Source organism: Azolla caroliniana, unplaced genomic scaffold, assembly GCF_043228905.1.
Source record: "Azolla caroliniana isolate FFs.n. ecotype wild unplaced genomic scaffold, voAzoCaro1.0.p SCAF_2, whole genome shotgun sequence".
NCBI classification, from domain to species: domain Eukaryota; kingdom Viridiplantae; phylum Streptophyta; class Polypodiopsida; order Salviniales; family Salviniaceae; genus Azolla; species Azolla caroliniana.
Genome location: NW_028230437.1, coordinates 22964155 through 22979842, shown reverse-complemented (window position 1 = coordinate 22979842; position 15688 = coordinate 22964155). Strand labels below are relative to the sequence as shown.

General features: G+C 37.0%; 1 protein-coding gene across 1 annotated transcript; it reads right to left on the bottom strand.

Moving 5' to 3' along the window:
- Positions 1-2823: 2823 nt before the first annotated feature.
- LOC147867654 (serine/threonine-protein kinase SAPK2-like) lies at positions 2824-8438 on the bottom strand. The gene is made up of 9 exons (XM_087315433.1): positions 8286-8438; positions 8104-8178; positions 7907-8008; positions 7292-7345; positions 7108-7200; positions 6827-6919; positions 3964-4068; positions 3762-3860; positions 2824-3216 (listed from the first exon to the last, which is right to left on the bottom strand). The coding sequence occupies exons 1-9, from the start codon at positions 8436-8438 to the stop codon at positions 2935-2937; spliced, it is 1056 nt and encodes a 351-aa protein (XP_087171559.1). The 3' UTR covers positions 2824-2934.
- Between the last annotated feature and the right edge of the window lie 7250 nt (positions 8439-15688).

Genomic DNA, 15688 nt, shown 5'->3' with positions numbered 1-15688 from the left:
CGGCGCCTGCAGAAGAGGCCCTTCTGGTTGCGGATGGAGGAGAGAGCAGTCTCTTCGTCTGCGAACTCCATGAAGCCGAAGCCCCTGTGCCTGCCTCCTGCCTCCTTGTCGCGAACCAGGCTGAAGCTCAGAATGCGGCCGAAAACGGAGCATTCCTGCATCACCTCCTCCTCGCTCGCCTCCCATGGAATGTTCCCCACATACACCACTCTTCCTCCTCCTCCTCCTCCTCCTCCTCCATCGCCGCCACTTCTGCCATTACTACCACTTCTGCTGCCACTAATTCCATTACTTCTGCTACTTCTGCTACTGTTACCATGACTACTCGATCTGCTGCTGCTACTACTTCCATTACTTCCATTACTGCCATTACTGCCATTACTGCTACCACTACTATTACCACGATTGCTCGATCTGCTGCTGCTATTTCGATCCTGAGCCATACTGTGTATACTGTTTCTTTTGGCTTCAGACCCCCTCTGCTTGCAGGAATTTCGATTCAGATGCCATATCTGTGCATCTGTATGTACATATATATACACACACATTATGCATACGGAGTCCTCCATCGATTGCGTTTGCTCTCCAACATTCGCGTTTTTTTTCCTAGCTCCCTCTGCAGGGTTTGCGTTTCATCTGCGTTTTAGGGTTTTTTTTTCGTGTCTCGCCATTTGCCGTTAGGGTTTTCGCGTTTGCGTTTTCGTCAGGGTTCGCGTTTGCGTTTGCGTTTGCGTTTTAGGTTGTCCACACGACTCTTTTAGTTTGGGCGATTGGTCGCCCCCATTGACCCATGTTTTAAATGTTTTGTTGTCCACTAAGTATTACGTTTGCACATGTTTGGTAGATCTATTTTTGGTCTTGCAAGAACCGCCTTTTTTTACAAGGCTTAAAGCCCTGTATTTGATTGATGAGATTGAATCGCGTTCTTAAAAGTATGCTACGATTTATTTCAAAGAACGTCGGGTGCATCTAGAGCTTGGAGTGGAGGAATGTCGGGGTTCAACAATTGGGCCTTTGAGAAATCGACACAAGTGGATGAAACGTGTGTTGTTTCATGTGCAGATGAGAAATATATTCATGGAAACTCTAAGAACATAAACATAGAATGATAGGATATAGTCTATAGAGGCTTTGAGAGTGAAGAGTAATGCTTAAGATACATTGGTACATCTTTGTTGGATTGTTGCCCATAGGAATGTCCATTCATTTATTGTTGCCAACCATAGCCATTCTATTATAATCTCTCAGTATGTGTGCATGCGTGCGAGTGCATGTACGCAAAGCTCAAAGAGATCCTTAATGTTGTGTTCGGTGTATCTCCATAATGAGAAGTTGGCTATTGCATGTACCTCGATTAATACAACTAAAGGTATTGTCGTACATGCAGAGAGCATACATATTTGTGATGATTTTCTTTTCATTCTACCAATTCACTTATATTTATAGTAGAAAACCAAAGGATTCAAGTTCATAATTCAAACCATTTTCATACCTTTTTAATGACAAGCATAGATGTGATGATTATGATTGATGTTTATTGTTTAAGAAATAGTTATTGGAATGTGAGTATGTGGGGATGAGTATGTATGTAGATAACATAAAAATGTGATGCTAAATTGTGGTCTTGCTTGTCTATATGAAAATATTGGAGGTTTGTGGGCAATGGATGAAAGTAGAACAAGGTAGTGCTTATCAATCCTTAGATTATCCTATTGGTGTTGATGCGTCATCGTCTTAAAGTTTAACTTTTATGTCAACCCTATAGTCTTGTTTAAATTTGTATGATGGCCATTCACTACTTGTATCATAATGGTACAAGCGTCAATAACCATGTCCATGGTCTTAAGATTTTACAATTGTTACCATGGACAAAGACAATATTAATTGAACAAGTGACTCATCAACTAAACCATTCATTACAAAAGAGAAAGTTTGAGTTTCATGGTGTCATATATGCATCCTAAACTAGTTAAGGGGAATGACTATATTGAGTTTGGAAGATGGTATGATCACTCAAAGATTCAACTTCTTAAAAGGTATGTGTAGGGCTCAACCATGAATCAAGGCAATCTATCATTTCCTGGAAAATGTTGGTACCTTCCATGGTAAAAAGACCATTGGAGCTTTATAGTAGCATCTTTATCAATAATGCTTGGTCATTTAAATGCTCACAATCTCTTATGGTTCAACACATAGAGCTCTCCTCGCAATGAAGTTTGAGTTTTTTCTCAAGTGGTAACCATCTTAGTGTTATCAACATACCACATGACTCTTGCATTGGATGGAAAAACAATTCCTCAAGTTCAAATTCGATTGTACGATGAAGGTTTGAATGGTAACTATGCAAAAACGTTATCTTTGTGTTATACATGTTTGTTCTCACTAAGATATTTCTAACGATGATAAGTCATATGACAAGGTTTCGATAACATCTACCTCAAGCTTTGCTACTCCAAAAGACTTTGTTCTCGAAGGAGTTACCTTCATGGAAGTTAGCCTCACATTAACCTTAAGAGGGCTTACCTTCTTGCCATATCAAGATCCTATGTGCTCAAGATCACTATTATGGACCATGGTAAGGAAGGTCCACGATGCATTTATTTGTATTCTCGAATAGCGAATGACGCATACACAACGTTGTTTAAGTAGTTGACATAGATACATAGATACATACACGTTTTCGATAGAGAGGGTTTAAAGGGTTTCGAGAGTCCGAGTAGAAATGGATTTAGAGACCATGTCAAGATCAAATTTGGTTCAATGAACCGAACCAAGTGTGATGTGTCGTTCACGAGACGTAAAAATGCGGCGTACAAATATGTGTGAGGGCAAGGGAAATTGAATCCATTTAAACTTGTGTCCAAATGTATTGAACTCATAACCCAAAAAGGTAATTGTAGGGATTCGAACCTATGACCTGACCACATAACTTCTCTAGAAATCTTCCATATCTGCATCAAAATCCATTTCTTCGTGCATCAACAAATTGTCTCTTGCATCGTCTTCTTCATCACATCCACAATCCATGGCTTCCTTCACGATTCGGCTGATCTCTTCCACGCTCTGATGAACCTCTCCATCTCCTTCTCCATTGCCATCGCCATCACCACCCGTCGATCCATTATTGTGTCCATGATTGCGAAGAAGATCTATTTCTTCTCTTCCCAAGCCCTTCAGAAACCATGGATGTCCTTTTATCTGAGCTATGGTGATCCTCTGTGTGATGTTATTCCTCAGAAAAAGAAGAAGAGAGAGACCCTATTTTAGAAGCTTAGACGAAAAGCAATAACATAAACTGCACATATATACAAAAAACAAAAAACAAAAAAGAGTAAATAAAAAGAGAAAACCTCCTAGATTCTCTTTTTATTCTTCTTGAGATTCTCTTTATTTCCTCGGAAATACCCCCACCTAGATTCTTATTTTTTCCTTGGATGCCCCCTGCGTTTTTTGGGCATTTGTCAAAACATCCCCATAAGGATGAATCGACACATAAATAATCGATCTTTCCTTGTAAATAGTGAAAACTCGAGGGGTGGGGTACTTGTGGAAACAAAGAAAATTTTCGACCATATTTTGGAGTTAATCTCCCTTCGATTGTAACACGAGAGTTGATGTTTCCATTCGTCTTTTTTCGTTACATCTTAAGAGATCATATATTTCCCATAGTAACTATTGTTAAGAGATTATCATTATCAAAAGAGTGAGCCAAGGAAATCATTTATAAGAGAAGTCTTTCATTTCAAGGATAGATAGATTACCTTCTCCGGTTCAGCAACAAAAATGGAGGATAATAGATGTCGGCATTCTGCTGAGATCCGAACATAGTCAGGAATATGATATTCAGCCTTCAAAATCCTCTGTTTTCAAAGTAGGAAATTAGAATTTTAGTTTTTTATTGTTTAATATGGGAAATTTTGGCAATGAGTATAGAACACATTAAAGGAAAAATAGAATTTTTACCGCCACTGACTTTCGAAAGTTTCGAGGCTCTGTTGGATCTTCAAATGGGTAAGAACCCACTAACATTACATAAAGCGTCACACCACATGACCATACATCAGCAATCTACAAAAAAAGCTTTGCACTATTATATGTTCTTGTGATTGTGAATGTAAATGTGATTGAATGCATTTCATAATAATATGGTACATCCAAAAATTGCAATATATCATGAAATAAGGGTGATGGTATTTAGTTTACTTGATTCTATCTCATGTTCATACATCTACTTCTTTTTTCTCCGAAAAAAGGGCGCTTCCCATTAGTTAGGTAAAGTGTCTAGTTGTTCATCTATTGGCCAATGGGCGATTTGCCAAACTGCACAATTCCATACTTCCTGTAATTCCTAGAAGGTTCCAAAAAGCAAGTTCTCCACATGGAAGTGAAGACACTCTTGCATTTCCAACAATCTTGCATTTCCACTGATAATATGAAGTCTTTATTTACAATTTGAAGCACAACTTAAACTTTTCAATATTGAGAGCACTTGCTCCATACCATTCCAACTCCATTATCTACTTCTTTGACTGTTCTTTCCTTTATGTGAGTCCACATATTGAAGGTAGAGTCAATCAACGATTCATTGCCCTCTATACATCTAGGAAACCCAAATCAATAGAGAACCCACTTGGGAGCACATTTTTCTCCATTTTGGGCCATAACGTTATCAGTTGGATTCTAGGGGGGAGTGCCCTTCATTTCCGTCCCAGGATAGGTGGTTGCATCCCTAGCCTTTTCAGATTTGCTTGTCTGATCTCTCTTGTCTCTTTCGAGTCTCGACATACTTTGACAACGCTTTAAGTTAAGGAAAACATTTCTTTATCACATGGAAATGTGTCACTAGAAACCCTTTTCCTTAAATTAATGAATCAAAATACTTGTTACAACTTACATTTTGCCCATAGTTTGAATATGAACTCATTTGTTTATGTATACATTTCACAGTTTATGTAGAGAAACATGTGCCATCTGTTTGGATAAAATAATGGCAAAGATTTTGAATTGTTAGTTTCTACAGTTTCTTATCATAAAAATGCATCCCATCTGATCATGTTGACACTATTGTGAGATGTGATTTTTGTGTGTGTGTGCGCGCGCAAGCACGCTTTATTGTTGTGCAAGTTTATAAAGTTTGGCTACTAAAATGCTTGGCAAAACAAACTTTGGTCATTTAATCAATGCCAAAAATAAGGAAGACTAGTATTAAAGCGACCCAATTTTGTCTATACAAAGTCAAATGCTAAAGTCCTAAATTCACATAGCTTTTCATTGACCATAGGGGACATATTTTGGGAAGGCATACTCGATGCACATGGGCAAAATTAGATTAGGGGCCAAGTTGCCAACACAATCTATAGATAATTTGACAACATTTCTGTCTACATCTATAGACCAAAGAACGCTAATGCTTAATAATATAAGCCTGGGTGAAAAGACAAAGTATTCCGCGATACAAGCCACTCTTTTTAATATTCGGATGCAATTTGAACCTTCTATACATAAATGGATAGGTTTATTTACTTCATTGCATGTTTTGATTGGAGCAAAAGCCTATATTGGGGAAGAAGCTTTTATGACTTTTGATGTACATGATATGGTAGGTTAACTTTCACACATATGAAAACTGATTTGTTTAGTTTTTGTTTGCATAAAGAAGTGAGGGTGGTCACAAATGATGGATCAAATTGGGTCTTAGATTTGGATCCACAAGATGAATCTTTTTTGGAGGTTTCGGATTCTAGAAAGGAGACTAGTACTCGTCTAACTTGGAATCCTGGATAATTGTATTGGAAAGTGTCCGTTCAATCAATAAAACATGTGCCATTTTTTCAGTATTTTATGAAGATTGATAGGAAAATATTAGGTGCTAGATCATGGAAGGAATCGGTTGCATGTATTTTTTGAAGACGGAATGGACTTTCTCCACAACATCTCAAGCAAATTTGGAAATGGTTGTGAGACATAAAAATGAGTGGGAAATTTGTTTGTTTTTTATGGTTGTTGGTTCATAGAGCTATACCAGTTAATGATTGGCGAAAATGGGTGAATGTAGGCAATATATGCCCTTTTTGTATGAATCTAGTGGAGACTGCTAAGCATTGCATGTGGAGTTGTGACTTTACAATGGAAATATGGAAAAGAATTGTAACATTGTTGCAACTAGTCTATCCTTGAGTGGTGTATACAAGGGGGGCAATATTTTGGGTGGTGATCCACCAATGGTATATAAGCAAGAGGATATTGCAGATGCTCTTGTTGTGAGACATGGTCTCATGAGAAAAACAATTAGACCTCTGAATCCACAAAGAGAGACCGATAAACCTGAAATATGGTAATTGGTAAGTAGTATCACAATTTGGTATATTTGGAAGAGTTTGAAGGTATTCCAAAATTATGACCGAGAAACCTAGCTAGATAATTTTTGGGATTTGGATAGAGATTGTGCATAAGCCAAAGGTTCTTTGGATAACATAAAAGGTAATACACAATGGGCAGAGTTACAACATTTGGAGTTTCATTTCATATGGGACAAAGGAATATTTTATTCACAGATTTATGATAAGGTGGAGTGGTTCTACTCTACACCGAAGTATTTATTTCAGTGGGCAATTAGAACTTAGCACAAGGTCATTACCTAAATGTCCATATTTCATGTATAACCTTAGGGCGTTTTCTTAATACTAATGGTGTATCTTTCTTGGAAAAAATATTCACATAGCTATGGCATTTTACGAAGAACGGTGTAGAGATGCTACAAGGAACAATGTCGAAGTGCAATTGGTTTCGTTTATGTTGAATGTTGAAGTAAAAACATTATTCTTACCTTGCCATCATACTCTGTTCTAGCAAATACCTCAGGAGCAATATAGGCAGGTGTTCCAACAGTTGACTTGGGTTGAGAATGCAATAATCCTGACTGTAAAGGATAGTTAATAGTTAGATTATTATAGCGTTTGCTACACAAATGATTGGAAAATGATACGATTCACATGCAAAGGTTCCTTTGAATGGTCTTCGAAATCACAATTTTTTCTTATGTTGTTTTGATTTTTAATGCATCATCCAATTATTGCAAAAGTGAAATAGTTAACATTATAACGTTACTTTTGAATATCCAAAGTCACAAATTTTGAGATGTGGAATTGTGCTCCCATCTAGTAGAGTATTCTCCAGCTTCAAATCGCGATGACAAATGTGCTATGTCAAACAATATAAGAGTTCATTTCAGGTTTGATAGGTTTGAGTACAATATAGGGAAAGAATTTAGTGGATTTATAGTATAACATACCAGTTCATGGCAGTAGCTCACTCCTGATATGAGTTGTTGAAAGAAGAACCTTGCCTAGCCATCAAACATGAAAATTCATTGAACAATAAGTCCATATCTCATTTCTCTTATTAAGCTTCCTCATGGAATTAGAAGGAATGCCATTTTTTCTTTGTTTAATGGGGTAAAACTTCTCAAGAGGTCACATCATTTATCCCAATATTGTTTCCACACTTGCATTTATGCAATGTTCCCAAGTTAATCTAGGTATTCAAATACATAAACTTAAGATGTTTAGGGTCCTCACATCTACTTAATCCCAAGCAATCTCACAACTTGGTGCCACATTTCCACAATTTTACTCCTAAAAATATGCACAATGTAGATGATGGTTTAGGAGGCTTTCATGATTGAATCTACTTATTTATGGTAATCTAGGCTATGTAACAATTGGAATCAACATAATTCATCAAATCACTTGACATGGTGGTATTAAATGTTCAATGTAGTATCCCTTGTTAGAGTATCTTCAAAGAGATGCTTGTGCAAATCTAGATTTCAATAACATCTTGCAGGGATGTTGCTTGGATTGGATTGAATTGAATGTTACAAAAAGCTTTGACATAGTGAACCAACCTCATTTTCACTAAAGCGACCGGCATTTTGTATGCGTTCAAATAACTCCCCACCTGCTGCATACTCCATCAAGATTGCCAAATGCGTAGGAGTTAGGAAAACCTATGATGCAACAGATTAGGATCGTTGAGATGATTACAATTTTCAACAATTAGAAATGAAAGAGTTGAAAGCAAGACAAACATATTGGAACTTACTTCTTTGAATTGTATTATGTTTGGGTGGCGCAATGATCGATGATTGATTATTTCACGTTGAACATTCTCATCAATCTAGGCAATCACAAACAATATTAATGTAAACATGCACTAAAAAAGAAAAGTAAAGCATTATGCTAGTGGAAAGTCACGTAATTGTATGTAGTGTTATAAAGTTTTACCATTGAACCACGTTCGATATACTTTGCAGCAAAAAGCTCATGTGTTGTCTTGTCACGAAGCAAATGTGCGACACCGAAGTTTCCCGAACCTATCTTCTTGATGACCTCAAACCGATCCATGCTACAAAAAAAGGATTTCACAATTAATGTCATTTAAATATGTTGATTTGTGAAAAGAATAAATCGTATTGTTGATTTATGTTCTAGGGTTTGTATGAATGAAATTATTTCCTTAATCTTCATGGATAAGATATTAACAAATAAGTTGTCATTAATGCATTTAACTTGCTAATCAAACATGATTAACGAGAGTGTTAAAGATTATGGTACATAATCTTTCATACCTAGCACACACTGAGAGAGAGAGAGAGAGAGAGAGAGAGAGAATATAGAACATAGAAATACAAGTAAGGAAAGAGATTGTGGGTTCAAAACCCAACAAAGATGGTCATATAGTTGATTTATAAGTTATAACCAAAGCTAGTAAATGAACATGTACATTGTTTTTGTGTAACCTATCCTTTAATATGACATGATGCTCAATGACTCACTCTCTCAAAAAGTCAAGTAACTGCCCTTCCCCTCTCAATAGTCTAAAATTCCATTACTCTCCACAAATTCCTTCTCTCCTTGTATACATGTTGCAATGAAATTTGATGCAACAAATATATTTTCGTACTGTATATCGTACTGTTAGTTGCAAACTCAACAAATCTCTCCCGTTTAAATGTGTCGTAATGGCATTCGGGTATAATTATTCGTACATATGATGTGTGCCTTTCAGACTATATTTTGGTATTATACCCACCCCCACCTTTGATCCCGATTCCTCATGTTGTGAGTTTGTGTATCACTCAGTTAATGTCCATGTGAGAAGCTTTGAATTCCACAAAATTCTAGATTGGTAAAGGTTTGAAATTTATAATTCTTCTTTACTCAAACAACAATACTTTTCATAAACATTGAGAAACTATATATAATTGACTAAAGACTATGTCATAATTATCCTTGATTTTAAAATTAAAACTTTTGTAAGTTTCTTTAGCAATGATGTTTTGTGAATAATAAAACTATAATTGTGTTGATATTATCCATGGCAATATGTCATGTTTTCAACTTTTGGAAGTTATAAGTATCTACTTTGCTCATGTCCTCTTTTAGGAATATCCATCATTAATTTTGTAACTCCCATGTAACTAACTCCATTGGAGCCAAGAAAAAGTGGAAATTTTGCATTCAATGACACAAATTGAATGAGTGAAAATGAATTCAACACGTGTAATGAGCAAAAAAAGACCATGATTATTTTTTTGATAGGGTTTTTCATATTCTCAGAATGAATGGACCAAGATCATCGAACTTGGTTCTTGAAACGACAATAACTAGTATCTATGAGCTCACATGTTTGTAGACCTATATAACTTCAATATCGATTTAGAAGGTACATTGATGACTGACGACCCATGTTGACAGATTCATTTGAAAGACGTGATTAAGTGTTCTATACTATAATATGATCACAACCCAAATTCATGCAAGAAATCTTATAATTAGAAATTAGTTGCAAACCATATTTAATCAACATATCATATGGGTGTAGCGGAGTTTGTTGGCATTTTATGGTTGCAAATTATTAGGTTGTGGGAGCACCCTTGGAAACGTGGCCACTATGAAACGTTGTGTTGGATATCTCTTTGAAAAGACAGAGTTGCGCCTTCTAACTATATATATAGGGTGTGGTGCCCATGTTTGTAGAGAAGATGACATGAATGTAATAGATAGTCCAAATTCATGTATATCCCTTCATACGAACTCATTCTCTAATAGACACTACTTTGACTGCCACTACCCTTGTTAAATTGACAAACTGTAATTCTTAAACACCACATACAAATTTAAGTTTTTTTACCATTTGTGGAAAATAAAACTTGATATTGATATATTCATTTCTAATATTTACCATTGATGCATCTATGTTATATTTTTTCCAAAATAAAGCTACTTTCCCATTAGTTAGGAAGGATTATTACAAGGAGACTATACAAGGAAGCTTATACACAAAACGGGGAATCTCCCTCAGATCAAGATCAAGAAAATGAGACTACTTACATAGTTTTTCAAACCAACTACCGAAAGTAAGTAGATACCTATACCTAAAAGCAGTGGCCTTTAGTGTCGGCTAGAATGAGCCAACTCCCGGGGCCTAAATCGAAGGGAGGGAGGCGTGAAAGAAGGAAACAGGCATCGTGGGGGCTGGTAGTTCCACCTCGGTTCACTTTCTCCTAGTGTCACCATAGGCGTGTTCCGCCATTTCTGCCAAAAGCGCAACCGGGCAGTGGCCACGTCATTGGAGTGCTTGCAAACCTCATCTAATTGCCCTCGTAGGTAGCTGATAAGCGCGAACCAAATATCCATGATCACTTCCTCTGGGGGTTGTACCCGATCTTGGAAAACCTTTAAGCATCGTGCTTTCCAGACATACCATAAGGTGAAGCCCGTGATCAACCTCAAAATTTCCAAGAACCTAGGGGATGCGGATAGCAAGTCTCTCTCGAAGCGGATCTTGCCGATTTGACCTCCCGTGCATACATAGCACCAAGTATCCGCATTAAAGGCGTCCGTCCACCTATCAGTCGAGTGGTCAATCCATGCCGCAACACTCCACGAGGCTGTTCCAACCACTTCACATGCCGCAAGGAGGCGAGTGACTCTGTCCCATACCTTTTGAGCTTGAGGGCAATCCCAAAGACAGTGTCTCAGAGACTCAATGGGTTAAGAGCAAAGTGGGCAACCTATCGGGCCGCCCCTTTTACCAAGCCATTCCCCAACAGGAATCACATTGTGACCAATCTGCCACCAAAAGAGCTTGATTTTTTCAGGCATGTGGAGACGCCAGAGACCCTTCCAAAAGGTAATGAGCACCTCGTCAGGGATGCCCAATGTTCGCCATCCATTACGAATGGGACCATCGAGCTGCATCTATGTTATATTCGTCTCACATGCACTTCTTTTGTATTCCTTGTCAATATCTCAACCAAAATAATATTATTTAGTGTGTGTGTGTGTGTGTGTGTGTGTATTCTATTCCTTGTCAATCTTGCAAGGATAAGGAATGTCATAGAGAACTAAATAAAATATTGCAATAATCTAGATGGACAATCACATTGTCTTAATGCTTTCATTGTAAGCTAGTTGGTTGAGGTAAACACTAGTTTTGGCTCGTTAAGTTGGTGGCTCTAATTCAATAGCTTTAGATCTACTATATTCCCCTTGGTCCACAAAAAGTTCACTAAATTGTGTTCTTACTAAATCCAAAGAGTATGCCATCTATTTGAAAATCGAGATAATTACTGGAAACCTTATTTTCGTTGGCCTATTGTAATCCTTTGGTTGCCAGTTCAAATTTGGAAGGTTGGATTTAATATTTACATACACCCAAAACCAACCTTGTTCTCACGGAAAAGAACACATGACAAGCCTTTGTAGTGAATCTAGAAAATGATACTCAAAAATATTTCATGGGGATGCGTCAAGCTACATTTCCATGGAAATGAACCGCTAGAATAATCTAGATGAACAATCACAATCCCTTTATGCCTTCACTATACTCCTTGCAAGAACTACGGAGCACATGGCACCAACCATAAGCTAGTTTCTTGAGGTAAACAATACCCTTGGTTCTTTAGTTGTGCTATGTTGGTGGTATTGAGTTCATAGTTTTAGATGTTACATTTCCACTTGGTTATGAAACAAGATCCTCTTTTATAGAATGACACAAGATGTGCCAAATTGCGTTCTTGCTAAATTTGAAGAGTGCCCCATCTATTTAAAACACTATAAAAATTACATGATCTTACCTCAATTGCTAGAGCTGAGGGTTGTAGTTGGCCTAGTGTAATCCTTAGGCCCTTCCTTTAAAAAATTAGAGTTCTAATTGACCCATTGTGTTTTTGGGTCTCAATGGACCACATGTTGTTCATGGACTTACGTCACTAACATAGAACCAAAGGAGATGTGACAACGTCTACTCTATTGTTGGCCGAACACGCAAGAGTGGGTGTTACTCTACTCCTAACTCTAACCTAATACCTAGATGCACATGAACGAGTTTAATCTTACTTAACCCCTTTTAATCATTGAATATTCATGATAAAGCAAAGACGTGAGAGAAGGAAGAAACAACCATGATCAATATCATTAAAGGGTAGTCTCCTATTAGATACAATCAATCAAACCATGTAAAATAGAACATTTCATTTTGGATTTTCCAATAGTAGAGAGGAGATTAAAGTTAAGATTCTAACTTAGAAAGAGATGAAAACGAGCTCAGGCTCTTTAAAATCCTAAGATGAAACTTAAAAGACATACAACTACTACATAAGGGACCGTAAGAGGATTCCACTTTAACAAAATAACGATGCTAAACATCACCAAAAAGCTTGCAATGCTAACCACATTAATGTTTTCTATCATTTCTATTCATGCTAAACCTCGATGTTTAGCGGCACATGTTTAAAAGGGGGAATTCAAAATCTTCCTTTTCTTCTTTTTGAAGGTTGATGCTACTCCTAGCATAAACCTTCAATAGAGCACGACCGTAGAGCTATCCTCCTTGATTTGGTTTAGGATTTCTTAACCAAGTGATAGGTAAAATATAAAAACACACATGAATACATACCTACATATACCCATACTCATGCATACATTCATCCATTCATGCATACACATTTATTCATTCATATACATACATATATATACACACATGAATACATATATAGATACATTTATAGGTACATCATGCATACAAACATATAATTTTGTATCCGTACTGACATTTATTTTATGTAAACATGAAGCATTTGATTGTTTACCACCAATCATTCCAACCTCCTTCGTGAGAGAAATCTTATGAGGGTATTGGGGCTTAGCAAAGTAAGATCCCGCTCTATTATAGCACCCATTAGTGCATGTAATTCAATATTTCATAGAGGGCTTATGTATTAATAGTCCTGGGAACATGCTTCCAAAGTTGGCGTAGCCTAAGGTTTTAGCTCCACATGATGTTAATCGCAATCTTTGAAAATGCGAAAAAAGTGAAGCTCCATTTCCTTCGTAATTACTGTAATCATAGCAACAATTCCAATCGAAGAAGTGTTGCTCTCAATTTGTCAAGAATAAATAGGTTTTATGCAGATTCTTTTTTTTGGGATCGTGGAGGATATGTGGGTATTGTATTTGGCACTTCGTTCTCTAATCATGCTCTGGTTTTGCTTAAATTTTGTATGGATAGCCATAATTCTATTTCCCGATTGTATGTGCCAAGGTTTATTTTTGTGGATATGACTTTGCAACATTCAATTTTTTCACTTTGGAGAATGGTTGTTGGAGATTCTAATTGTCAGAAATTGCAGAATGCTCTTATTGCAGTGTCCAACTTCTTTGTACAGCAAGCTAAGATAAAACAAAGTAATTACACTAGAGGTTTGTTGAATGCAAAGAGAGGTTTGGTTTCTCTTCAAATTTTGCAGGAAAAACAACCTCATTCTCAATATATTGATTCTAAATTGCAAAATGTTATGATGTTGATTTCTTCTTTGCAGCAAAAGGTGCACAATTTTCTTTTCAAACATCTGCAACAAGATGGTGTGCAAAAGGTGACACCATGTCAAAATGAAATTTTAAAAATGTTATGCCTAAAAGAAATAAGATCCAAATAGTGCAGTTAAAGAGATCTGACGATTCTGTCACAATGGATAGAATTGAAATGAGGCATATTGTAGCCGATTATTATGACTCTTTGTTATAGCAGATATTCGGAATGATGAAGTACAGATCTGTCAAAAAGTTTGGACTACTACTTCGGTCAACGTAACATCTCGGATTTCACATCAACTTCTCCATCCATTTTCCTCTCGAAATTTTGCAAGCAATCGAAGGTATTGGGACAAATGTCTACCCGGGAGTAGAAGGAATGGGGAGAGATTTTTTCCTTACGTACTGAGGCTTGATTATTGACGATTTACGTGCAACATTTCAAGAAATGTTTAATACAGGTATTATGCCACAAATGTGGAAAGAGGGCTTGGTTTGCCTCATTCCGAAAGGTGATGTAGTCACACACGAGGTTAAGGGTTGAAGTCCCATTACTCTATTAAACACAATTTACAAAATATATGTCAAGTTGTTGGCTTTGTGATTGTGGCCCTTTCTTTCGGACATTGTGCATGCATCTCAGACGAGATTTATGCAGAAACATAGTATCTTTGATAATGTTTTTTTGTTTTAGGAGTTAACAGGGATTACAACGAAGAATAAATAAGTTCTTGTAGTTCTTAGATTGGATTTTGAGAAGGCATATGACAAAGTTAATTGGGACTTCATGGAAGGTTCGTTTTTGAGACTAGGCTTTCCGGTCCAATGGATTAGGGTTCTTTGTATCATGAGGCTTTTAGTTCAGTCTAGGTAGCTGGTGGGCAAACTAGAAAATTCTCTATTTCGCGTTCTGTACATCAAGGTTGTCCCATTGGCCCCATACTTGTTTTTGCTAGTAGTGGAAACATTTTCAATGTATTTAAATTATTCCCAAGTTTCTCTTAAGGGTTTGCCTTTGTCCTTAATGCAGCAACAATTGTTGGATTCAGAATTTGTTGATGATACGACAATTTATGTCCAAGGTAATGATGATAATTTAAGAAAATTGCAAGTACCGGTGGAGGAATTCTGCTTGGCCTCGGGGTCAAAGATAGATTGGCATAAATCTCTTGGTTTTTGGGTATTGCCAAATCCATTGCCTACTTGGATGCCTTCGTAGGAATTCAAATGGGTTCCTGATGGAATCACTATTTGTTACTTGGGTTGCCAAGTGGGACTTCACGCTAAAGCGGATGTGTTAGTTGCTCCTCTACTTTTAAAGTTAAGGAGAAAATTGTTGCTTTGGGATTCGGTTGTCCTATCATTAGCAGGTCGTGTACTTGTAGCTAATCAAGTTCTTCTTACAACTATTTGGTATATTGCTTCTACCACGTTGTTTGCTAGGTCATGTATTTTGTAGGTCCAATGTCTTATTCACAATTACATTTGGGGAGGAAAAACAGGTCAGAATAAAAGGCCTAAAGTAGCTTGGGAAGTATTGATTGCTCTAAGACAAAATGGCGGGTTGGGGTTGGTGGATCCGGAATCATAATGTAAGGCTTTGCTCTCTAAATTTATGTGTAGAGCTATGTTGCCAATGCAACGTATTTGGAGTCGGCTAATGATGTATAGGTTGTCTAATATGTGCCCGACAATAGGTGGAGTTTGGCAACCCTCATTAAGGTGGGCTTATATTTAGAATTTTCATTTCTTTAAAACATCCTTACTAGAAGATAGATTTTTTAATGGAATTCTCATAAGTTGGGTTGCTG

Bases quoted from the DNA above. Each gene is read 5' to 3' on its own strand.
- LOC147867654 (XM_087315433.1), bottom strand. From the start codon at position 8,438: ATGACATTAATTGTGAAATCCTTTTTTTGTAGCATGGATCGGTTTGAG. The intron at 7,201-7,291 runs GTATGTTATACT...TGTTTGACATAG, and splicing joins TGAGCTACTGCCATGAACTG to CACATTTGTCATCGCGATTT. The intron at 3,861-3,963 runs GTAAAAATTCTA...CTTTGAAAACAG, and splicing joins ACTTTCGAAAGTCAGTGGCG to AGGATTTTGAAGGCTGAATA.